The sequence below is a fragment of the Ambystoma mexicanum genome, chromosome 7q (assembly GCF_040938575.1).
Source record: "Ambystoma mexicanum isolate Mex_15411 chromosome 7q, UKY_AmexF1_1, whole genome shotgun sequence".
Classification (NCBI taxonomy): domain Eukaryota; kingdom Metazoa; phylum Chordata; class Amphibia; order Caudata; family Ambystomatidae; genus Ambystoma; species Ambystoma mexicanum.
In genome coordinates this window covers 134858348-134885334 of record NC_090941.1, presented here as the reverse complement: position 1 = coordinate 134885334, position 26987 = coordinate 134858348, and the positions used below count along the sequence as shown (strand labels likewise).

Here is a 26987-nt window from a genome sequence, read left to right as displayed (position 1 = left end):
CGCATTGGTACTCCCGGCATGCAGTGGATTACAGCGACTGGAGGCTCAACAAAGAAATCTTCCATTGCCTTCAACAGGCTTGGGGTCCCATGTCCAAAGACCTGTTTGCCTCACGCCGCAACACCCAGTTACTAGTGTTTTTCAGCTGGAAACCAGATCCAGCAACGACTGCGACGGACGCCTTCCTGCAACATTGGACCGAAGGGGTTCACTATGCCTTTCCCCCCTTCAACATGATTGCGAGGACCCTGGTGAAGGCCCGTCAGGAACAAACAGAATTGGTCCTCATATCCCTGGTCTGGACCGCTCAGACCTGGCATCCAGTTCTTCTGGAACTTTCTTCTGATTCTCCAATCCTTCTACCCCGATTTTCCGATCTCCTGCTGGATCCATCGGGGCAGCGTCACCCCCTCCTCCTCAACGGATCCCTGATCCTAGCAGCCTGGAGGATTTCAGGTCAAGGTGGAGAGTTCCTGGCATTTCACACATGGCGGTCAGCCTCATTGAGGAGAGTTGGGCTCCCGCTACTCTCAAAAGATACTCCAACTCCTGGAGCGCCTGGAGGTCCTGGTGCCGATATAAAGGATTACATCCAGTTTCAGCACCTATAGAAGAAATTATAAATTTCCTAGCATCCTTAGTGGAAAGAGGTCTTGCCTAAAGGACAGGTAACGCCTACCGCTCAGCTATTTCCACAGGCCACGACCTCATCCAAGGGATCCCAGCAGGAGAGCATCACCTTGTTTGCAGACTGCTCAAGGGTGTCAGACTTACAGTCCCGCCTTCGTCCCGCTACGATAAGCTTTGGGACATTAACAAAGTGCTAAATCTTTTCCTATCTTGGCCAGATAATGAGGAATTATCCCACACTGCTCTATCCGGCAAACTCACTACACTGCTCTGCCTTGTCTCCTGTAGGAGAATTTCTGACGTCAGAGCCCTCGATCTAGCGGGCAGAACCTTTTCACCTGATGTCATTGTGTTCCATATACATAGGAGAACGAAATGCAACTCAAGGGTGATTTCTTACCCCGCTTTTAAGGACCAGCCCAAGCTCTGCTTAGTCAGATGCCTGAAGGCCTACAAAGAGGTTACAGCTCCTCTTAGGGCCTCTCCTAATGGGCAGCTATTGACAGCTCTGTGCAAGCCCCATAAAGCAGTTTCCGCTCCAACCTTAGCACACTGGGTGCGGTGGACTTTAACCCAAGCAGGAATAGATACTTTGCACTTCGGAGCCCACTCCGTGAGAGCAGCCATGGCTTCCAAGGCCTTTCAGGTCAGAGTCCGACTGAAAGATATCATGAGAATGGCAGACTGGACAGGTGAATCTATATTCAAGCAATTCTACCTGAAACCGGTAGAACAGCCGGCATCCATTGTGGTAAGTAAGCTTTAAACTAGCATAATCGGAGCCTCCGGTCTTGACATAGAATAAAGATTTTCCATAATAACTTACTAGAAAGTCTTAATTCTATTAAAGACACGGAGGAGAGCATTATCCCACCCGGCGAGAAATGAAGCATGTATCACGCTTGATAATTATTATATACATTAATAAGAATAATTGATCATTTTTAGAGTATGTGTTTTTACTCAAAATAACACAATGAATTTCTCCCCCACCCCTCTAAGGGAACTAGGTTTTTAATATACATGAAATAATTTGAGCTCTATCTCTCTCTTGACAGCACCAACAGACAAGTCCACCTAATCCACAGCACGTCTCTATCTTCTGCTATGAGCTGGCCCCAGTTGCAATTTTTCTATCGGACAAGTTTGCAGCCTCGAAAGAGGAAGTTGCATCATGTTCAAAACTGTTTATGAGGGGACACACACCTATTGGAGGACACAGGTCACATGTTGGTGGCCTCAGGATGAACTTTCAGCAAGCCTTCTGGGAAATGGAGTTTATTAAGAATTTATGGACAGATTATCAGATGTTAATAGTTTGTGTATATGTGTTATATTTTCTAGTGCAACTTTTCTATATGCATATGATCTATGGCACTCGGGTGCACTGAAATAATATCTTGCTGCTGAGCTTTCTTTACATTTTAAAATAAAGAAAGAAGCATAATGCTCGCCTCCGTGTCTTTAATAGAATTAAGATTTCCTAGTAAGTTATTATGGAAAATCTTTATTACTAACGATAGAAAGGAAGAACTAGAATGCCATCAAAATCAGGACCTCAGTGGCTTGGAGACATGAAGCACTGGGAAACAGCAAGCTGCCATCAGTGCATATATTACTTAAGTAATATTGATATCCAATTAGTTAAATGTACAATGTGGTTTGCAATGCCATGTTGAGGAGAGAAACCAATAGAGCTTGTGTTCATGTGCCCATTAGGTGCCATTGCTTCATGACTCAAAGGGTGATGCAAGCAGATTCCGGCAGGCCAACAAGGTATTAATGAAAATTCAAAATCTAAGCAGTAAACCAGGTCAGGACCCAATCAAGGAAAAAAACATACAGGTTACAGGCACGCACAAGTTAAAAAAACACAGTGTGGTTGACCTATGTGCTCATATTAAGCGCAAGGATACAGTTAATTTACATCAGAATAAGTAATTGCCAAAGACAATATTCAATGCGTTAGTGAAAAGAGATAGTTGCTATACTCACGTTCTGCAAGACTCCCCATTAGAGGTAAGCCTTTGCCGTCTCTTGAATACCTAATGTGAAACAGGCCACATCAGTCGTATGCATAATTTCTTAATAGCAACACTTCACAGAGAAACATCATTTCTGGGGGCAATTTAATTAAGATAAAACACAATCAAAACACCCACCCAAATCCAGAGATGAATCAGGGAAAGCCCAAAGTTAGAAAGTGTGAAGAGCTAAACTTGTTTAACTTTTCTATTACGTTAATACACTTTATGGGATAAAAACCTTTATTGATGGTGTCACTGTTAAGTATGGAGACGAGACAGTGATTTCAGCTTTTAGTGCACTGTGCACGTTTTTCACTTATTAAAATAAACAAAACACTACCTGTAGAAATGCAGATAGTTAGCCAGAGTAGAGCCAGCTTGTAACAGCAATGCGGTCGATAAAACCTTTAACACTGTATGCATCGGTCCCCCTTTCTTCACAGAGTTCCATAGTGACTGAACATATATGCAGGCAGTTACAAAGTATGCCAGGACCATCAGAAAAAAGAATTCATGTAATCCTAAAAAAGAACAATATTCGATTATCGGAGACATGTTAAATTTAGGCCATACATTACTTTGTACATTAAAGATACTTCACTGACAGGACACTGCAAAATTATAAAGCAGCCGTTACTTACTGTAAAATGTTACCAAAATGTATGAGTGGGGCATTAAGGGCATAATTCAGCATTTCAAACTAAGATTTCTGTTACAAACACAATATATAAATTACAAGTTATTCACCGGAGTGACTAACATACTCCTAGGCCATAGTTCCCTTTCCTCCAGCCTGTATGGGCGTCCCTGCCTTGCGAGCGACGGGACCAGAACCTTTTCTCCAGAAAATGTGCCTTTCCCTTTAAATTTGGACGTGTGCAGGGGAGTGGCCCTGGGAGCATGCGCACGCTTGACCCCTTTGACGCATCAGATGTAGTAACCTATGAGCTTTGTCTTTTTTTAGGGGGGAGGATGATGGGAACCATGGAGGAAAGGGGACTATGGACTAGGAGTATGTTGGTTACTCCGCTGAGTAACTTGTAATTACTCCTACGTCTCCTACGTCCCGTCCCCTGATCATAAAGCCCTGGGGAGGAGTGTAGCTGAACCTACTTAGGCGAACAGATTTCGCAGCACCGCCTGGCTGAAGGCTGCATCAGAACGTGCACGGATGTCCAGGCAGTAGAGTCTGCAGAAGGCTGAGAGGCTGGCCCATGTCGCCACCCTGCTAATCACCTGCCATGGTACATGTCTTTGGAAAGCAAACACTGTTGCCTTTGCACTAACCGCATGAGCGTGCATGTTCCATAAAACTCCTTCCGCTGAACCTTGTATGCTTCCCGAATGGCCAAGACCATCCACCTGGTTATTGAGGCCTTGGACACCTGTCCGCCTGGGTTTGCTCCACCAAAGGTGACAAAGAAAGCGTTCGACTTACTGAAGTCCTTGGTCCTGTCCAAGTAGAATTTCAGTGTTCGCCTGACAGTGCAGCACTTTCTCTGCCTCGTCCGCAGGACTAGAGAAGAAAGTTGGAAGTACAATCTCCTCGATGTGGAATAAGGAGACCACCTTCAGGAGAAACCAAAGATGGGTGCAGAGCACTAGTTTATTTTGATGAAACATTGTGTATGGTACCGTTGCCACCAGGGTCTGAATTTCGCTAATCCTAATCCTGCGTGCTGCAGTGAGGCCCAGCAGAAGCGCTGTTTTGATAGTCACCAACCAGATGTCAGCAACTGCCATCAGCTCAAATGGTTTATGCGTGAGAGCGCGGAGGACTACATTGAGATTTAAGATCCCAGACTGGATGCGGACGGTTACATGTCTTTATACCGAGATATTGTATAACGAATGCCCATATATCGAAACATATCTTGAAAACCTTAATATTAAATGCATAAAAAAAAAAGTTTCCGACCCCTAAAAAACCCATCCCGACCAATTCCCCCCAAAAAATTAACCCTTTACCCCCACCCTAAATATATTCGAGATGAAGGTTTCAAGATGTAAGTTTAGATATATGTGGGATTCGATATACACTTTTCAATATAAACACTGTATACCGATGCAGACGCCTGACTGGCGGGGAGAGCCTTGTCAAACTCACCAAATGTCTTTTCACCACGGGGTTGGAAGTCGAGAAAGAATGTATCCAAGTTTCTGTATGCTCCTATTGCTGCTAGGTAGGTCCTGCATGTTTCTACCTGGACCCCTGATCTAGCTAGATGTGCTGAGAATGACAGCACCTGGTCAAGGGTAAATGTTAGAGGGTCAACGCCTGTGTCTCTGGCCCAGAAGCAGAACCTAGCCCATTTGCTTCTGTATTTTTTGTGTGTAGCCCAGCTCCTGGCTCCTTGAATGATTTCCATGTTGTCCTGAGACAGATGTAGGTGCTGAAGAGTTATCTGCTCAGGTACCAGGCTGCTAGGGCTAGTCTCTTGGAGAGGGGTGGGTCACAGCCACCCCCTGCTGGACCAGGAGAGGGATAGTCCTCAGGGGGCAGGGTACTGGGGGGCAATTCGCCATTTTCCAGGGGTCAGAATACCGAGGCCTGGCCGGCCACTGTGGCGCTATTAGGATCGGCCTCAGGTGACAGGATTCCCTGTCCTTGTGAATGACCCTATGCAGCACGGGGGAGGGAGGGTTAGAGGAAATGCATAGGCCCACATGTTGTCCCATTGCATATGCAATGCGTCCCCATCGAGCCTTGCCCCCCAAGGAGTCAAACTGCTGACATGTCCGGTTATGTTCCATCGCAAAAAGGTCTATGTGAGAATGCTGCCACATGTTGAAAATACTCTGAAGGACATTCCTGTTGAGCTGCCACACGTACTTGTCGGACCCCAGCCGGATGAGCCTGTCTGCCTCGAGGTTCGACTTCCCCGGCAGATGCACCGCTGAGATCCATAGGCCCTGTTTGATGGCCCATTCCCATATGCTGAATGCTGATGGCCAGCCTGCACAACAGGGGGGGGGGCTGGTACCGCCTTGTTTGTTGAGGTACTACATGTACATGGAGTCCGTTTGAATACATACTGCACAGCCCCCGACCATTGCCAGCAAAGCCCTGAGCGTAAGCCAAATGGCCATCATCTCCAACCAGTTGATATGGTTCTGCTGTTCCTCAATCGACCAGAGTCCATGCACAGCATGGCTGCCCAGCCCCAAACGGAGATGTCCGTAGTAATCGTGTATTCAGACTTGGGTGGTTTGAACGGCATGCCCGCCCTAAGGTTGGAGTCCTGCTTCCACCACCCAAGATCCTGGTTCAGGCCCGCTGGTATGGAAACTGCCGCTGACTGTGCAACCCCCCCGTCCCCTTCCAATTCCAGTAGTCTGAAAAGTGAAGCTGTAGTCTCCTCATTTTGAGCCTGATGTAAGGCACCATCAAGATACATGCAGCCACTATGCCTAGCAGGTGTTGATATCAACATGCTGTGGTGACCGTTATGCTGATGAAATGCCCCACCGCTGCCACTTTCTCTTCTGTAGGGAATATCATCTGCTGCTGTGTGTCCCATAGGAGTCCCAGGAATATCAGGGTCTGTGTGGGCTGCAACTGAGACTTCTGGAAGTTGATGGAGAACCCCAGATTGTAGGGGGCAGTCATGAGCCCCTCCGCTGTGTTCCTGACCTGCCTGGGAGATTCCCCCGTGACCAACCAATCATCTGGATAGACGTGTAGGCCCTCCGACCTGAGCTGCGCTGTCACAGTGTTCATAAGCCCAGTGAAGACCCTAAGTGCGGAGTTGAGGCCAAACGGCAGCACCTTGTATTGGAAATGCAAGCCCATGACTGCAAACCTGAGGAACGAACGATGGGGCAGCCAAATAGGGACATGTAGATATGCGTCCTTCAGATCCACGGAGTACATCCAGTCTCCCCCACACAGAGACTCTGCTTTCAGAGCTGGCATAGCCCTTTTGAACTTCTGCAAAGGCAGATGAATGTTTAAGAAGGATAGATCTAGGACCACTCGCAGGCTTGCCTGGTTCTTTTTCTTAGTAGCGAATATGCGGGAGTTAAAACTCAACCCCTGCTGAGGGATTGTAACCTGCTCTACCGCTCTGCTCACTGTAAGTGAGCGTATTTCCGCTATGAGTGATGGTGTCCTGATCTGGGGGAGGGGCAGAGAAAAGGGCAGAGGAATGGAATGGAGAGGTGCAAGCCCTGTGAGACCAACACAACGCAAGGGTCCGACAACTTTGTCCACCAGGACTGACTGTGGAGGGCCAACCTGCCTCCCACTGAAGTGCTGTGGATCTGACGTGGCCCGTCATTGTTTATTTGTCTCCGAGGCTGGGGTGTGGGAGGGGGACTGGAAGAACCCCTTGTGCAAAGTCTTTTGATGCTTCTGGAGGTGTTGGCTGGGGGACCTGTCTGGCTGCCTGGCCCTTCAGTCTGTGAAGCCCCAAAATCTGCCAAATGTTTGGGTTCTATCCGCACAAGGTTGACCCTGGTAAAAGCTTGTGGCTGCAGGCTTGGTTAAGATAGCCAGTGACTTGGCCGTTGGGGAGCTGGTTTCTTTTTGTCAAGCTCCTCGTCCGTGGTGAGTAAAACAAATCTCCCCCTTCAAATGGTAGATCCAGAATTCTTTTCTGGACTCTGGGTTGAAACTTGTGGCTTTGAGCCCGGCTGTCCTTCTCGTGTCTGTCGCTACGCATGTGGCCCAGCTTGCAGTATCGATATGACTGACTGTGGCTTCCAAGTGGTCTTGAGCCACTATCTTGTCCTCTGCCAATCCTGCCTTGAATGACGCCTGCTTGTGGGCCAGAATGTCTGGGAGGAAATCTGCGATCTCACACCATAGTCTTATTTGCTGCGACAAGGACAGCGTCGGCATTTGCCTGCCAAAGGTCTTGCCGCAGGCCTCAAGGACCTTCTTCGCCTTGCCCAATAGCACCAATGTGGATGTGCTGGTGGAAGAAACTTGGGGTTTGGCGCACATGGAGGCCGTTCGCGATGACGGATGATAACGGCTGGGGGTGTACTGACAAGAGTAGTGTATCACCCTCTACCTGCCTAAACCTGGCCTCCAGCTTCTTGTTCACTAGCTGTGTGGAGTGTGGCTTAGCCCAACTCTTTTCAGCCAGAGCTTCAACATCCTTTTGCAGAGGAATGCCTGACCTGCAATCTGCGTGGATGGTGAGAACTTCTGCCAAGTCACACCAACTTTAGGCTGAGCCTTTTGAGGCTGTGCGATACCCAGGTACTCTGCAAGACTGGCGATCCCATCATGGAACGCTCTCGCCGACGCCGAAGTATCCTGTTCTTCCTCTTCAGTGTCTAGCTGGTTGCCTGCGTCAGGATGGCCCAAGAGGTCTGCCAGAGATGGAGTGGCCGGAGGGGGAGGCCCGCCAGCGCCCCGTGCAGTGGCAGGCATGGCCGTAAGCAGAGGGAGCAGGGTGCTTCCACTTGGAGCCTTTGACTGTGCCAGCCCCTGCGCAGGTACTGGCTGTTGAGGGAGCATGGGAGGGATTATGTCCAGTATAATGCCCTTAAGGATGTTCCCCATCTGCAGAGACCGCATGAGTGTTAGAAATTTCTCAAAGAACTGCTCCTCGCAGACTGGTTGAGAGGGCTCTTGCACCGGTGCTTGCACAGGTGGAGCCATGTAGCCCTGCTGTCTGTCCCCACTCAGCCTGTCACATGGGAATGAGGTCTGAGTGTAGCGCATGGAGTAGGTTGTGGACCATGTGACCAGTGACGTGGATGCCAGCGTCCAATTCACTCTGTGTCCATTCCCGCCTTTGGTGCTCACCCGACTGGCGTGCATCTGTTCTGGCCGCCAGTTTGTCTGCTTGGACTGCCATTTTGTCTGCCCCTATGGGGCGTGCCTCTGTACTTGACACAGGCCTGGGCTCGACCTGTTTGCTAGGATGTGTAGGCTCTGCTCCTGCTTGAACCTCAGTACCTTGCCTGGTAGGTTGTTGACCCTCGGCCATGGTGCCAGTAATGCGATTAGCGCTGCGTACAGGCACCCCCTCAGACGCAGACGTGGTAACAGAGCAAAGCCCCTCTGGACATGTCCCGGTGTTGAAGCCTAGTGGCTCTTTGGCTGTGGGACCGGGAGGATCCTTGGATCCCTCAGCCGTAAGGCCAGTAGCTACTGGAGCCTCGATACCCTTGCTTGCAGGACACGACTGGCCCCTCCTGCTGGTTGAACTCCCTGGGAAGGAGTCAGCCTTGCGACGTGCTTTGGAGAATAGTATATTCACCTTCTTGGTCTTCCTTCTAACATACTCCTTCACAACGTCCGTAGGGGATCTGTCGAACAGTTCCTTCCACGGCGCAAGCTGGTTCTTTAGGGATCGGGGGAGAGGGTGAGTGCATCACATTCTGAGTAGCCGTCCCATCCCTGGTCTTCCCCCAAGGCACCGGAGGCAGCGGACGTGTGGATTCGAAGTAGGAAATGAGGCACCTGTCGACGGTGTATCTGTAAAAAATAAAGTTAAATTGACAAAGAAACTAGGCAAAAAGGCGGGTTGAATCATAGGCTGTGAGGCTTAACCACAAGCGCTGGAGAATTCAGTCTGATCCCATCGACACGGAAAAGAGGACTGATGTGTGGCGCTGGTGGAAGGAGTCAAGGAAGCGCATGCTCCCAGGGCCTCGGCACTGCCCCTCCAAATTTAAGACGAAAGGCACATTTTCTGGAGAAAAGGTTCCAGTCCCATGCTTCACGAGGGAGGGACACCCATACAGGATGGAGGAAAGGGGACGGGACGTAGGAGTATGAAGCATATAAGTCTTCAAGTAAATTGCAGGTATCACAGAATTAAATAGGCATATTGAGGGGGAAAAGTCTGTAATTGAACATTTTATGTACTCTTACACACTGCTGAAATACAATATTTAATAGATACTTTAAACTGCCAATGTTTAAACAGTGTCCGGACATTTCGTCGAAAGACATTTCGTCGAAAACCAAATGGTTGAATATATATATATATATATATATTTTTAGGTTTTAGTTTAGGGAAAAAAGGGGGTTGGGGGACCCCCCCCTCCCAAAAAAAAGTGAAAATTAAAAAAAAAAAAATTCGACCATTTGTCTTTCGACCAAAGGGTTTCGACCAAATGTCCTGTCGACCATTTTTTTTCGACGAAATGTCTGGTAACCGTTTAAACAACTGTTTCTTGCTAGTGCAAGGTGAGGCTTTAGGCTTTACTGCATATATCCTTGCAATGAAGGCATCCCGCAGGCATCTGCGGTTCTCTAGATGTTTTCGACAACGACTCCCATGATCTCTCACCATTGATTATGATGGCTAGAGCTGTTGGGAATTGTAGTCCAAAACATCTGGAGAGCAAAAGGTTGCAGTCCTAGGGTGTAGCTATGATCGCCTTCACATCTCTGGCTGCTGACTTGTTTCCCTTTTGGGCTTGTAACATTGTTTCAGCAGGATTCCCTGCCCTGCCCTGCCTGGATCTCGCCTTCCACTGAAATGCATGTGTTCCTCTGGCTATAAGAGAATGGTGAGTGGAGGCAAGGGGGTTTGCCACTTGTGAAGTCTCGCACTTTTGCTGGTTTGTTGTCCCGCTGTTTGTTTTTTATTAATAAATTGCTCACCAATCCACCGGACTAATCAGTGGTAATTTTTCAACAAAAAGATCATGGAAGGAAAAGATTATGCAGCATGGTTAACTAGTGAGATAACATAATTAACACTTGAATAGGTTCTACAATTAAAATAAACATACTAGTGAGACTATTATTTCACATTCTGAGATGTCTATGCTCACTATTGAAAATATGGATTTACCATATTGTGAAAAGAAATGTCTAAATATTGAAATCCTTGTGTGACAGTGCAATTTGTATATGTCCTGTACTGAAATGCACTTACTCCTAAATACAAATAAAACACGTTATTGATTGATTCCTACATGCCAGAATAGAAAAATACACATTCTGCTGACTGAAACTAAGTACCTGATTTAATTAACTGCATGGCATACTTTGCACACAGCAACGAATGAAACTTGAGTGAAAAATCGGATTTCTTCCAGCAGCCTCAACCCGATTGGCTGCCACACCAGCCTTTAACCTATTGGGCTAGCCGGCAGGCGGAAGCCAGCCACGCACCCGATGGGCCGCAGATTAAGGGCCTGTCTGTGCCTGTGCGGGCCGTTCCGTCGGCCAGACACGCCGCATGCCCTGCCCTCCCTCCCAGGCTGATCCCACGCTTACTAAAGCCTTGCCCTGCAAATCGTGAGTACTACATTTGCTAATCCTCACCCCCACCTAGCTGGCAGAGATCCTGCCGCTCCCGCATCACCAATGGCATCCACGAGTCACACCAGTATAGAATATCACCCCCTCTTCACTGGTGCCGCTCCGAACTCCCTCTACTGTCACGTCATCACCGTCTACGACAATGAGTATTCAGCACGCCTTGGCCATCGACGCACTATAACAGCAGTGGTAACTAACAGCACCTTAACTTACCTATCCGGTGGATACTCGCAGCCACTATATTACACGGATTGCACAGAGAACAGCATGCATACGCAGACAAACTTAGGTCCTTGCTATACCTCATGCTAATAACAACTGTCCTCTCCATCCAAGACCTACTAACACTAAGGTATCGTATATCACGTTAGTGCAATATTAGCATCTCTTCCTGTAACACAACTGTATTGAGCTGCTGCATTGTCTATTCGCACTGCCGCTATGCTATTGTACCTGTGCGCCCGTGCCTGCCTAATTGCTGCCCAAATCTGATTGTACTGCAACGGTACGCCCTGGCCTGCCTATTTTATTCCCATATCATATTTGTATTGCCAAAGTGCGTCTATGCCTGCCTAACTGCTGACTAAAACATATTTGTATTGCAACTGTACAAGCCTAGCCTGACTATATGATGCCCATATCAGACCTGTATTTCACCTGTGCGCCCGTGCCTACCTTAATTGTAGCCCGGATCAGATTGTATTGCAACTGTATGCCCTGGCCTGCCTATTTGATGCCCATATCAGACCTGTACCTCAGCTGTGCGCCCGTGCCTGCTTAATTGTTGCCTAAATCGGATTGTACTGCAACGGTACACCCATGCCTGCCTATTTGATGCCCATATCATATTTGTAATGCCAAAGTGTTCCCATGTTTGCCTAATTGCTGCTTAGAACCGAACTGTATTGCAACTGTGCGCCGTGCCTGCCTACTTGACGCCCTGATTAGTTTGTACAGCCATTGTGCCAACCTAATCCCTGTTTTACCCACAGCATGGTGGATAAAGAGCCCAACCGGGAACACATCCCCACACACCTTTCCTGCCCTCCTTCTGCCCTCCACATGCCCTACACACCCTACCGCCCAACCACTCTCACTACCCTTCCTACCCAGTAGCTGATAGCCTAGAGAGCTCACAAAGCCGCTCTAGACATCCCCAACTCACTCCATGCCACCCTAGACCCACCATAATGAGAAACCAGCTACTAGGAGCGCGCCTCCCACCTATCCCTCCTAACACCACTAGGAAGGAAGAATATCAACAACTCCCTCCCCCCCACATACAGAGGCCTATTACCTTATCCAACTTCCACAAGGATACAAGACCCTCATCCCACGCAAATAGGGGAAAGGCAGTAGCACTGTTAGGCAGAAACCTGTGCAGTTCCCTTAGGGAACACTGCAAAAGATTTAAGACTACAGGTGTTGGCAGTAAACCCACTTGGTAGCAGTCTGTACCACCCAGATTTACCTGGTAGCTGTGGCTGAGCAGTCAGACTTCCCTCAAGAAGAGTAAGACAGTATGCAAAGTATACACAATAGGTACCCAGACACAATAATACAAGCAAACACTGACCAGAGCTTTGGTATCAAAGTATATAATTATTTATTTAAAAACACACGGTTTGAAACACTTCAGCACTCTTATTGTAAAATATTCTAAACACAGTTACTATTGTAATATATACACCCCTTTTCCTTATTAGATAAGTCACAGTAAAACACCACTTATTTTCATACAGAGGTGAGCGCTTAACTAGAGGGCACTCCAATAAGTTTGTGAGAAAGGGAGGGAAAAAAAGACAGAATATGGAAAGGTACACCTCTCTAAGATTCAGGAACACTGTTAGCAAGGCAGAAGAGCAAAAAGTCACTGGTGAGCCAAAGTCCAAAGGCTGGGCCCACTCTTACAGAGAGCAGAGCACAAATGTGCCCAAGATCACACAGTTACACTAGGCTTTGAAAGTCTTGCAGAGGGTTCAAAAAGAGTTTAGAGAGGCTTAGGAAAGTTTAGCCAGGGTATCCCAGGCTAACCCAGGTTCGAAAGCCGGGGACTAAATCTACCCCGTACAGTCGGTAGCAAGGGAAGCCAGGCGGGACACGGTACCTTAAGTGGGAAGGATCCTCCAGCGGTGGCAGTTGTTCCTTGTAGTGGGTGCAAGTTGCGTCGTCGTCCAGGGGAAGAGAAGATCTCGACTTGGAGGAAAGATGAAGATAGTTGCACTACCAGGGAAGAAACCAGCCGTGGAGTTTTCCAGTTAAAGGTGGTACCTTTGTTTCACGGTCGTGGTAAAATGTGGTATCCCGGTTGCCGGGGTGCTTGGCACAGGCAAGGCGGCCACGAGGTACGTCGGGAAGGCGAAAAGACGGTGAAACTGGTTATCCCCACCAGTTAAAGGAAGAAGACTCTCCGGCGGGAGATCTCCTCTGTCGTTGGGAAAAAGTGGTGAGACGGTCCAGCAGGACTCCACCGGTGGTGGTGTCGTGGCAGGTCGGCTCAGCTTCTCCCTCGTCGGATTCTTAGGTCCTGTGGCGACTTCTGAAGTTCCAGTCCCCAAAGCCCTGCTTTTATGCAGAAAACCCCCATTCACTCAGCCTAGCTGTCACTCAAACATGCTAAGTGGTGAGCCGGCCGGCTCACCACTTGGGCCAATCAGGACGGAGTGCGACTTGAGTTGCCCAGGCAACTCAGTCCAGGGTGCCTAAATCCCCCTCCACCCCTCCTAAGTACCCCAGACAGAGTGGCACCACTTTGGAGGGCTTCTGTGGAGAAGCCCGCCAAAAAGTGGAACAAAGGGCTCGACTTGGGTTGGAGTCACAGAAGAGAACACAAACGCCATTTTAGAATCAAGTTTTCGCAAAAAATACCAACCGGAGAATTAATATTAATTAAATAAGCCGGCGGTATGTTCGAGGCTACCGTAAATAATTAAATAAAGATAGTAGCCTAAAACAATAGGAAATCCCATAGGAAAATATTTGCGGTTGAATATAAAAAGTAGTATCCACTGCCACCAGCCAAAACTCGATCAGGGGGGACGGAGACGTGCCCCCTCGACTAACAGACCCTGGGGCAATCGAATTGCCCCAGACAGTACGTCCACAATATGATGGTTTGTACTGGTTCTGTTCAGAATTTAAGACTAGAAAAGTCAATGGTGACTTTACATGCCCTGGGAGACAGTAGTCAGTCCCAGGGTATGGAGTCTATACTGGGGGGTCACTATGACACCCCTGTGTCACTGCACTGAGGGTGCTGTGTAACACACATCACAAAAACACATGAAGCCCTATGGAGTAAAAGACCCCATAGCCCATTAAACACATCTAGATTCAAAGAAACACACTCAAATCATGGCCAAGAGTGAGGGTAAAAGAGTCTCACTTTTGGCAGGAGAAAAAAATAAACCCCAAAAATCCAGCAAAGCTGCTGGGGGACTCACTAGGTTAGGAAATTCAGCCTAAACTGAGAATTCTCCCTAACAAGCACCCTCACCTACTCCACTCCAATGCACCCTTATCAACGCTCGCTCATGCCACTGAAATTCACGACCTCCTCACTGATCTGGATCCGGACATACTCTCAATCACTGAAACATGGCTCCATGGCGCATTAGGACCAGCCACATGTCTCGCCCTCCCACCAGGCTACTCCATCTTCCTCCAGGACAGAACAGTTAGCAAAAGAGGAGGTGTGGCCCTCATAGCTAAAGACTCACATGCCATTAGACATATTAACTCTTCAGTGGGCGAGAATTGCAATACCCTCTCTGCCAAACTCTCCCTCTCACCCAACAATACCATCACCTTTCATATCATCTACCATCCCCCAGGCCCACTACTCGATTTCCAAGTGAATCTCCTGCACTTGCTATGTGATAACCTAAAAAACTCTACCAAAACAGTCTTTCTAGGAGACTTCAACCTCAGCTTCAATGATTTGAAAGACAAAGTAAGTCTTTGGCCTAAGCACTCCATGAAATGAGTTTCCTCCAAAGAGTCACTGACCCGACACACACACATCCTAGATTGGATAGCCAACCACAACTGTGCGGTAGATATCAGCTCCAACATCCCCTGGCCTGACTACAACCTCATACACTTCTTCATCCCGACCACCAACACTACTAAACCCACAAGTCCGGCCACCCCAGCACTAGTCAGATCTGCACGGCTCCTTACCAAAGGCAGGTTCCTCCCACTCTTAGAGGCTTCAGCGCTGAAACATCAGTTCTCTAATGACCCTGTGGCACTGGCAGAACTCTACAACTCCACAATCAAAGCAGCAGTAGACACCATCGCCCCGCTAGAGAGTAAAAAAGCCAGATCAAATAAACACTCCAACTCATGGTTCACTCCAAAACTACTAGTACCTCGCTCCCAGAAATGCTGTGGTCGCTTACCAAGTGGCAAGCCTCCCCTCACAAATCCACGGCAGAGGTCTACCAAACTCTGGCCACTCAATAAAAAAAATCCATCACGATAGCTACGGCATCAGCCTAGAACGCTAAAATCTCAAATGCAAAATCCGAATCAAAAGGAGCTATTCACTATTTTCGAGGAACTGGCAGCCCCTCCTACCAACACCCAAGAAAGCGTGAAAGATGATGCCTGGTGCACCAATATCCAGTCAGCCATGCTAAATAAAATCAACCTCCTCGAGAAAAATAAATAAATAAATAAATTAAAATCGCTGTGCGCTACACGGCACTACCAAAAGCTAGGCCACCCAACACACCTTTCACAAAGCCTAATAACAATGCTAATAAATGCTTCTCGGAAGCCACTGAGCCCGAAGTCTTAACCATCATGAAGCAAATCAAACCATCTCTCTGCAAGGTAGATATCTGCCATGTTAACCTTGTAAAAGACTGTGCAGATTCACTAGCATCATTCCTTACACTCTTCATCAACGCCTCTTTTGAAAAAGGCATTATACCCACCCACCCTCAAAGAATCATAGGTTCGCCCCCTGCTAAAATCAAAAGCTTCCTTGAATCCAGATCCGCCAAACAACTACAGACCCATAACAACTGTGCTATTTCTGCTCAAAATCGTGGACAATGCTGCCTGTGTACAAATAAAACATTTCCTGGAAACCAACAATATCATTGGTAAGAGACAATCAGGCTTCCGCCCACGCCACAGTAGAGTCTGCCCTACTCGACCTGAAAAACCAGTTGGGAGAAATGATGGACAAAGGCAAGCCAGCGCTGCTCCTGCTCCTTGACCTATCAGCAGCTTTTGATCTTGTTGATCACAAGACCCTCTGCAGGCATCTCAGGGATGTTGCCCTCTTCTCTCAGGAAGCCACGTCTTGGATCACCTCCTTCCTGGAAGGAAGACCTATGACAGTGTTCTCTGATCAGGCATGTGCTGCCCCGACCACTATCCACTGTGGAGTTCCACAAGGTTTCTGCACCTCGCCTACACTATACAACATATTTACCCTTCCACTTTTCATGGACTTGGACAATCACGGCATAGCATAAACCAACTATGTCGATGATACCCAAGTTCTCATCCCCCTCTCTTGCTCCTATGATCTCGACTTGGGCACACTCAAAAAAACATCCGCCCTCATTCAAGCCTGGATGGCGGCTAATGGACCGTTTAAATGGAGACAAAACAGAAATCCTTCTAGTAGGACCAAATGAAATTCTCAACAAACTTGACAGTCAATGTAAATCTTTTAAAATCAAGAACACCGTCATCACGGCCTCAGAAGCAGTCAAAACATTGGGAGTCTTCCTGGATTCCACCATCTCAATGACACGCCAAGTCAGCGCCATCGCCTCATCAGCAGCACTTATCACCAAGATCATAAATGCAATCAAACCGTACCTCTCCTCCAAAAACTGCCTCACCATAGCCAGAGCCAATATTGGGGCCAAGCTGGACTTTTGTAACGCTCTATTTCTAGGTACCTCAACAAAAAACATCAACAAACTACAAATCACAAAAAATAATGCCCTTAGAGCGGCATTAAGCATCCCTAAAAGGGAACACTTCTCACAGGCCAGACGCCACGCCCACTGGCTTCCTGCCAGAGAGCGCATACTTTTCAAAACCTTGACCATCATTCACAAGTGCCTCTCCCTCTCAGCCCCTTCTTACCTGGCTGAAAATATTTACAGAGCCACCTCTTCTAGACCCAAAAGAGCCCAACACTCCAACTTGCTCATCGTCCCCACCGTTAAAAGATCCAAAGCCGGGGGGTGCGGGGGAGCTGTAGGAGCTTTCCGGTCCTAGCACCCAAAAGTTGTAACTTTCTACCTACCTCTCTCAGGAATGAGACTTCGATCACAGTTTTCAGGAAAGCACTCAAAACCAAGCTCTTCAATTAGCCCCACCGTCAAAGATCTCTTGGTCCTACTGTAACCCCAGGACTCGATTAAATCATGTTCTGTAACTGTCTGTTTTTGCTGTTCTATTGTGCCATCTAAATGACTCTTAATTCGGTTGCCTCCATAAATCCTGGTCAGAGGTCAACAATGCTAAAAAATGGTCTTGCTTTCTTTTTCTAGGGGGCATTTTAACTCTTAGTTTCAGAGCAGCCAAAGTCAACTGCGTTATTTTCCCTCTGACTTGTGCAGATATCATATTATAAAGTACATATTGACTTTACTTGATTTTGTTCTTTGCTGAGGCAGAGCAGTGTCGCTTTTCTAAAAGAAAACATCACTTAAAATAGCTGTCTGAAGAGGGAAGATGACTGCTATATATCGGGAAGTCCACTGAGAGACCTGTGTCTCTAATACACTCTTAGGGCTGGGGCAGAATGAATTACCCATCCCCAGCAGCCCTTCTGAAGCACAAGCACTACCTAGATGAAACCTTCACTGTGCCTGCCAGTATTCCACTGATGGTTAAAACACATTTTGCCCCACCACATGCCCTTGATTTTACCTCTACATTTTGCATGTATGTGTCAGCTGTGCAGTGGTATATTGCTTTCACATTAGTGGTTCCCATACTTGGGAAAAATGTTGATTGGGTTTACCCTGAGTTTTAGCTTGAAAGCCAGCTAGTTATTTGATGAAAAGGAAGCTATACAATGTGTTCTGCCCAAAGCACTAGCGAACCTGAAGCATTGTATGAGATACATATATTTTACATTAAGTAAAAAAACGTGGACATTATGGTTGCAGTCCATGAAAAGAAAATAATCCTGCTATTGTTTCTAAAGCTACCATGCCTGCATCTCCACTACAGTTATGGGGCATATTATTCCGTTATCCCACGAATTAAATGTAAACAAACCATAAGCCTTTCTTTTATTTCGTTCAATGTCTTTATCGTTGTTGAAATCTGGTTCAAAGTTTGGATATGCACGTCATTTATGGCATTAGGAGTAGTGGATGGATTATGTTTTTTACTATGGTGGTTATACAGTTATGGATCGCTAAGAAACCATCACTGGTGCATTTTGGGGGGTTTTGTTTCTTGAGCTGCAACCATAATGTCCCTTTAAGAAACATGTTTCCCTAATTTTCATAGGTTTTTATTAGGCCAACTTTACTATAATGTTAATTTCAAGAAGGTTTGGTCTGTGTGCAGGCCCAGGCGCCACTTACCCCATTGCCAATCCATGAGCCACAGGCTGCTCGGGATTGTGGCCAGTGGCAACTTTGTTCGAACCATGATGTTCAACCCTGCTCTAGGCCCCAGCTAAGCCACTCATTGAGGGAACTATGCGTGGCCTGCGGCTATGTGGGTACTTTGCACCTGTTCCAGGCATGTGGGTCACTGGCGATGACTTGTAGAGATAGGCAGCAGCAATTATGCCTGGGGCGTGGAATTTGGTCTTCTTTCAGCCATGCCCCACCAAGCCACACAAAGGGACCCTCTGCCGTTGGTGCCACCAAGTCAGACAAAGTGGCCACTAAGCATGGCAGAGCCATTGGGGTCCACAGACCCACAATGGGTGTAGTGGGGCCACTGGGCCAGGCTGCCGGCCAGGTACAATGACTACTTTAGGTGACTTGGAGCAGCTTGGGCATTGCCAAATATCATGGCCAGTGACATATGGGCACACATTGGGGTAAAGTAGGCATTAGACATCTATAATGTCCAAGCCCAATGACTAGGCACAATTCTTGCCCATGGGGTACCGCAAGGGTCGGTCTTGGGCCCCTTTCTCTTCTCTTTGTACACATTGCATCTCGCAGCTATTATTTCCTCTTTTGGCTTATCTCACCACTTTTACGCCGATGACAACTGTTTCTACCCTTTTCTTCCTTTTCTCCTGAAATTCATCATACTCTTTCGGCTTGCTATTAAATCTTGGATGTCTTCCCACTTTCTTACTCTTAATGCTGGGAAGACTGACGTACTGTTTTGTCCTGCTAACAATCTTTCACCTTCTTTCATATCTTGTCCTTCTAAGCTCCCAATCTCATCTACAGCTCGTAATCTCTTTCTCTCATCACATTTCTCTAACCTCTCGCTCTTGTCATTTTCATCTTCACAACATCCGTAAGGCTCGCCCGTTCCTCACATTTCAAGCATCTAAACTCTTAATTGCCTCTTTAAATTGACTTTTCTACTGTTCTACTGCTCTGTTTGGGCTCTCTAATTCTCGTCTTGCTCCTCTTAGATCAGGATTTAATTCTTCTATTCGTCTACTGTCTTTTCTCACTTTTCAGGATTTTATTTCTTCTCTTGCAACACTCGGTTGGCTACCCTTTCATTCTCAAATTAAATTACATTTTCTATATCTTGTTTTGAAGTCTCTCCATGATCTTGCCCTTGGCTACCTTGCTGCACATATATCCTTGTACATTCCCTCTCGCTATCTTCAGTCTTCTTCTCAGTTCCGACTTTTGGCTCCTCGTTCTCCCTGTGCTCAGTCTCGTTTTTGATCTTTTGAACTTCTTGCCCCCCCCCTTCACTGGAATGCTCTCCCACTTTTTCATTCTATCTCAGTCTACTTTCTCTTCTGTGGTTCCTTAAAATCTCATCTACTTCAACATTCCTGAGTGATTGTTTCCTGGATCCAATTGCTCATTCACTTTCATTGTACTGTTTCTCAATTTTACGTTCAGCGCTTTGGCTTAAGGTGCTTAATAAAAAACAAATAAAATACAAAATACAAATACTAGGCCATGCCACAGGCAAAGTGGCCATTGGCCATGCGATTTTCTCACAGACCCAAAATGGTAATATCAGCACAGAGGTCACTTTGGGTGGCTTCAACAATTGTGCCAAGCAAAGTAGTCATTGGCCTTGGATACAGAGCATGGCCAGATATCCCCAGACATACTAGGGGTATAAAGTAGGCCTGGGCTAGTGGTCACTTTTTGTGGCTTTGTGGGGCGAGGGACATAGCTGAAGTCCATGCCCTAGGCTCATTTGCCACCGACCATGCCTACAGGCCATGGCCAGTAGTTTCTGCACCACAATGGGGGAACATGGCCCCTGAACCTGGCTGCGATAAACATTCAGTGACGACTTCGGATGGTTTGGTGGGGTCAAGGGCATGTCCCAGGCAAAGTGTACCTATGCACAGTGGGTAATGTCGATATGATCTGGAATATCATTAAAGAAATAAGTAAAACAATTCAGTGAAAAAAACGTTTTGGTAAACAACGTTACGATAAAATTGGCCTAATAAAAACCTATGATATTTATTTTAAAAAAAGGTCTTAAAGGTAAGTTATGGTTGCAGCACAAGAAAAGAAAACCCAAAATAACACCCACCCCATTGTAAAACAACTATACATCAACTCGCCGGCTGGAGCAAAATAGCCATAACTCACACTCTGCCATATACTACCCATGACATCACATAAAACGACAAAGAGGGGGTATATGTAACCAAATGTTGAATAGGACTTCAACAGTGAAAAAGACATTAAAAGAAGAAAGGAAAGACTTATAGTTTGTTTATACGACATGTGGGAGGACACAAAAATAAACAGCATAACAACTGCAAAATTTAAATAGAAGAGAACTTTCTCAGGGCAATTACCATATTGAGAGCATATTGCCGTTTTACAATGGCGGTTGTGCAGTTCTGGTTGCTTTTAAATAAATAACTGGCAACATTTTGGCATTTTGCTTTCTTGCGCTGCAACCATAACGTCCCTTTATGAACGTATTTTCACTGAGTTTACATATAAAGATATTTAGCCTAGACTAAGACATTAACCTACACTAGTGACCGGAATCTATCCTTGAGCAGAAGACATTGCACAGCTTCATTTTGAAAAAATAACTAGCTTGCAAGAAAAATCTCAGAATAACAATCTAAATGTTCCTAGATATGTAGTCTTAGTGAAACTGTCACTGTACAAATGATTACTTTTCCCTCACCAGGAAGCTTGTGTACATAGATGTAGAATAAATGACTTAAATCGCTGTAATGTTCTTTCTGATCGATGTTCCTCCCACAGACTCCTCATCTGTGATAATCCTATCCGCAGCTGATCTTCACAAACTTTTTCTCCAACAAGGGGTGCAGCACGCCCCTGTGTCAGCTCCGCCCGATGCACACGACATGAGAGCACTATATATCTAAAGGTGCTGCGCCCCGTGACATCAGCCCTCCCTCCTCCCCTCTCAAGCACCTTGACGATGAGGGACGGCAGAACTGATGATGTACTGGCTATGTGTCAAAAGGGGCAGGAAGGGAGGGCCAGGAGGAATCTGTGGGAGGAAAACCCATCAGAAAGAACATTACTGAGAGTGAATTTGTTCTTCTAATGGATTCCTTACTCCCACAGATTCCTCCTTTAGGATAGACTTTTATAGCAGAACATGTAACTGGAGGAGGGACGAGAGCAACGCCACTACCTTATTACACAAAACTATTTAGGACTGCCCTATCAAAGAGCATCCTGTCTTAACCGGGACTGCAGGCAGTAATGTTTGGTCAATGTGTGCAGCGAGGCCCACATAGCCGCCTGGCACATGCCAAGAACAGGGACCACTCTCTGTAGGGCAGAGGTGGCAGCAGGTTCACAGGAAAAATAAGCAGAGACCCTCAGGCACCTGCTTACAAGCTAGATCATAGCATTCCTAAATCCACAGTGATCCACACTGGTACGGTCTTTTTGGTGAAAGCCCTACCAGCACGGGCAGCAGTATAAAGCACAAAAAGCTGGCCATCTTTCCTGACATACCTTGTCTGAGAGACATAATAGCTGAGGGTCCGTACCTGGACTAACCAATGGAATGCTCCTCTGACTTGGAAGGATGGGTGGCGGGTGAGGGGAAAATAAAAAAAACACAGAAAGGTGGAACTTTTTGAGAATGATGAAATTCCAAGAGCGCTTTCAGGAGGAAGGAGGATCTCACTCAATGTCACCTTCTATTTGGAGAAAACCAAGTAGGGAGGTTTACCTGATAAATGCCTGGAGCTCTCTTACCCCTCTAGCGGAAGTGATGGTTATCAGGAAAATCACCTTACGGGTGAGTAATATGATAGTATCTGAAGGGGCTGAAATGGAGCACCAATAAGAAACAAACGCCAAATTCAAATCCCACGCTGGAACCACAAACTGGCATGGAGGAAACTGATTGCACAAACCCATACTAACTACATAACTGTTGTATTTTTTTTCTTTTATTTAAATCAGCTTATTACAAACGTTTTTAAAACAACATTTTTTATCTCCTCTTCAACCTTTAGTTTTCATGCTCCGTCAATAAAGAGTCCAGTTCCTCCAGAAAAAAGGTTAGTGCAAAGGTCAGTTTTCCATCCTCTCCATCATGGATCTTTCTCCATCAATCTTCCTCACTGTAGGTGGAGAATTTTGCGAACTCCGTCCCCAAAAATTTGATTCTCATTTCTTTTAATTTCGGGCATGAGATTATCAGATGTTTTAACGTCTCTGTTTCACTGTTACAGAATCGGCAATTAGTTTCCATTTTCTCTCCCTTCCTTTTTCTCCTATTTTTAATCTCAGACGTGTGGAATAGGTTCAGCCTTAGTTTTAGAAAGATGTTTCTTCTCCTCGGACAGGGAAACTTTTTTAGGTACTTCGGTATCACATTTAGTGCCTTACTTTCCCATGCATACTTTTTCATACATACATGGGCTGCCCGCTGATCGACCGTGTTGATCCAAATAGGCTCCCATAGTTTTTTCTTTACTGCGTTGGGATTTTGTTCCAACATCTCCTTTGTCGATGTCAATTGTGCTAGCGTATTTTCACAGTTCTTTTTCCAGAGCTCGAAGACATCTTTTGGGTTATTCGTTTGATTTGGTCTCAGTATTTCATATTGCGGAGCACATTCCTTTTCAATGATTTTCCTATAAATAGATACAGTATTCCATTGTACTCTCGCATGAATTGAAAGCAGACCCAGTTCATATCTAATACAAGCGTTCGGTGTACTTTGAGGCACTTGCAGAATCCTCCTCCAGAACATATTTTCGCACTGGAACCATAAACCATAAGGACATCCAAACATTGCCTCAGCCCCATGGATTAATGCAGGGATTACTTTCGCTTTGTAAAAATCTATGAGGAGCTGATACGAAAACTTACCATATTTTTTATGAAGCACTGCTCCTTGCACTGATAACGCCTTACATTTTATTTTTATATTCTTCACCATCGGTTCATCTGTTATACTAGCACTTATTTGTACCCCTAGGTATGTCACCCGGGTTGTACTCTGAATTGTCTCATTTTCCAGCATCCACTTTGGTCGACCTTGGTTTGAATGTTTCTGTCCTTTTAGATAAGATAGCTGGACGATTTCAGTTTTTTTAGCATTTATTTCCAGCCCATTCAGCTTTATGTAATTTGCGAGTGCTGTTAACTTGAGCCGGAGCCCTTTTGGAGTTAAATCTAGTAAGACGATATCATCAGCGTCCCATTTATTTTAGGCGGCAATGCTGAGATTTCCTCAAGAGCTTCTCCCACATCCGCAATTAATAGTTTGAATAGAGTGGATCCAAGCAGACACCCTTGTTTTACACCTCTTGAGGTGTCAATCTGTTTTGTCAAGGTGCCACTTTGATCAAGGCGGATTCTGATATTTGTGCCTGAGTGAAGATCTTTAATTGCTTGTAGCAGGCTCGGGGCGCAACTTAACTTGGCCATCTTTTCCCATAATAGATCTCGGTTTACCCCATCAAATGCATGGGCTAAATCCACGAAAGCCGCAAAGATTTTTTTCCCGGTCCTTATTGATTCCATCTTTAGTAGCTTTAGGATTAGGAGGTTCAGCCCACAACCAACGCCCTTTACGAAAGCAGTTTGTCTCTGGTCGTACGCCCCTGCTTGATTGATCCATGAGGTTAACCGATGTAGTAGTTGTGTGGCAAATACCTTTCCTATCACATCGAGCAGGGCTATAGGCCTATAGTTCTTGGGGTCCGATCTCTCCCCTTTTTTAAAGATCGGGACAATAATTGCGGACTTCCATGCGTTTGGAATCCTCCCTTCTTTAATTATTTTTTTGAATAATGTTTTGCAGAGTTCAGCCCATTAATCTGGATGTTCTTTCAGCATTTTATTTGTAAAGCCATCTGGCCCTGGAGCTCTCGACGAACTGATGTTTTTTATTGTTACACGAATGTCTTCTTTGGATATTTCAATGTCCCAGCTTGAGGGACAAGGCATTACTTCTTTTATCTGTTTGTCTTGTCTTTCAAAGAGCTTAGAGTAATGCTGAGTCCATTGTTGTTCCGAGACCATGTTTGTTATCAACGCCCCTTGGGGCGCGCCTATGTTGTTAATTATGTTCCAAAAATCTCTCAAGTTTTTGTTACATTATTATTACATTAAGTTTTGTTGACATTATTTTTTCTGCATCTTGTTGTATTATGTGTCTATGGCGCCGTATCCAGTTCTTATATTGCGATTTCAACTTTCTCCTCTTTTCCCATACTTCATTTGAAACCATCCTCTCGAGGGCTCTTATTCTTTGCCTAGGTTCTCTCGTTTTCCTTACGATGGTTGGATCAAAAGCGTGAAGTTTATAGCTGTTCTGTCCGCCGCTATTACTGGTTTTTGAGTACTTCTGCAGAGGTATGTCGTATTCCAGATACTCTTGGTTTTGATCTTGTTCTTTCACTGTATTGGTGAGGACCTCGATATGTTTATTATTCAACCTTAGTCTGTTTTGACCCGGGACTATTTCTATTTTGGTAGTCCACTTTTTGGGCTTTTCATTTTGCTCTTTCTTCCAGCTTATTTTAACAAGATTGTGGTCACTTTCTCGAGTTTTTATTACTTCCAAGCTTAGTATTTTCCTTGCTAAAGACTCGCTGGCATAGAAATAGTCCAGTATAGAGTTTTGGGATCCTCTTTCCCATGTTGATTTTGCAGGGATATCCCCTTTTGTGCAACCATTTAGCATGCTCATCAGTCTGATCTCCATTTCCTCAGACCATATTTTCCCCACTTCCCTCTTTTTGTTCATGTGACAATTCTTTGCAAGTTTCGTTCCACTCTCTTGTATCAAGTTCATATTTAGATCTCCGCATATTATTACCTCCAGGGTCCTGCAATTTCAGTTCATCAAGAGTGTCGCATATTATATCCACAAATTCTAAGTCTCCTACTCGCTGGTGATGCCAATATGTATTGAGTATATGGAGAGTCGTACACCGAGATCTGCCTTCCTCTCCGCATGTTATTGAAGTCAATTGTATGTATGGATTGATATTCATTGCCTTATTGATGTACAGACCCTTGCTTCGTTTCACTAGGGTCAATAGGCTGGACATCGGGCGGCCTTTTTTGTTCTTAATTGCTGCGTTGCAGGCTACCTCGTAGCCTCCTACACATGGAAAGTTCACCAGCCAAGTCTCTTGTAAGCATATAATATCTAGGTCCAAGAGTGCTTTCAATGGATTACTAAATAGATGAACATGTCCTCTTGTGTTCCACGACCTACATTCAATTCTAGATCTATCCTTCTTCAAACATTAACTTTGACTTGAGGGGAGGAAAGCTCTTGTAATCCACAACCAACCATTATCGATCACACCTTCTTCAGTTGCTGCTTCTTCACTGCTTGACGAGCCTTATTCTTGCTTGTTCGCTGAAAATGTTATCCTCATACGTTTCTTTGGGCTTACGTCCTCATGGAGTACATCATCAACCTCCTTATTATATAGTTCCTCATTTACAGGCTTCTTTCCTTTCTTCTCTTTTGTACTTTCCATGTTTTCGATCACCACAATGCTATTTGGGCTTTGCAGCTTCAGTCTGTTCACCGGCTCGCTCTCCTCCCGTATGTCAAAGCCCAAAGTCTGCATCTCCGACCTGCTTTCTAGTAATATTTCCTTTATAATCTTTGAGAAGAGATGGATCCGCACTGTGTCCATTATTTCCTCATCCACAAATTCTACTATTTTGACATTGTTTGAGGAGATTGACTTGAGGTGGGGAATGTGGTGTATCAGTTGCATTACGTTGTACCTATTCAGAACCAACCCGTCATTCCTCGGGCTACTTCGTTCCAGTAATAGGGTTATATCACTTGGCTTCGAGCGATCATTCGACTTCTTTTTCCACGCTTCTTTTCCTTGCCTCAATTTACTTTCTTTTTGACCATTTCCTGATTCACATTTTTTTTTCGCTCCTTTTTTGTTGTCGTAAGTTACAGGTTTCAGTTGCCCTTGTGTTTCTCGCCTCACTTCTAGATTCAAGATTTTTTTTCTCTTTTCCTCAATTGTCATAAACCATTTGGTCGGTGATTTCAGACCCGTTTTTAGGGTCTGTGTTTTTGAGATGTTCTTTATCGGTGAGACGAAGACACCGCTTCTTTTTGAAAGTGGACTTTTTTTTCATTGTTTTTTTTAGGGATCGAGATTCTTCAGTAACGGATTCCTCCATCGTCACAGCTCTTGTCTCATGTGTTTGGAGGCTCTGGTCAAGGGCTTCCCCCTCGTCTGTTTCATATGTTGAGATATTCAATAGTTCCTCAGCGGTTATTTCTTCTTCAATGATGTTATTGCACCCACTACGGTCTTCCGGAGTCCAGGCAGACTTTGTGACACTACTTCCTTTGTTCTTTACTTCTGAATTTATTGCCTCCCTGTTTACCACTGGGTCCGTTCGAATTGTCACGTTTAGGCCTTTAAGTTCCTTAAGAACTTACACGATCCTCTGGACATCTTGTTT

The 26987-nt window shown here is 45.8% G+C and overlaps 1 protein-coding gene across 1 annotated transcript in view; it reads right to left on the bottom strand.

Annotated features, from left to right (window-relative positions):
* The window catches only part of GPR180 (G protein-coupled receptor 180), a 550950-nt gene that overhangs the window by 269297 nt on the left and 254666 nt on the right, over positions 1-26987 (bottom strand). Inside the window, exons 4-5 of the mRNA XM_069639768.1 lie at positions 2998-3178; positions 2626-2675 (exon numbers count right to left, since the gene is read on the bottom strand). Coding sequence (XP_069495869.1) covers positions 2626-2675; positions 2998-3178 — 231 coding nt within the window. The remainder of the gene's footprint in view (positions 1-2625; positions 2676-2997; positions 3179-26987) is intronic.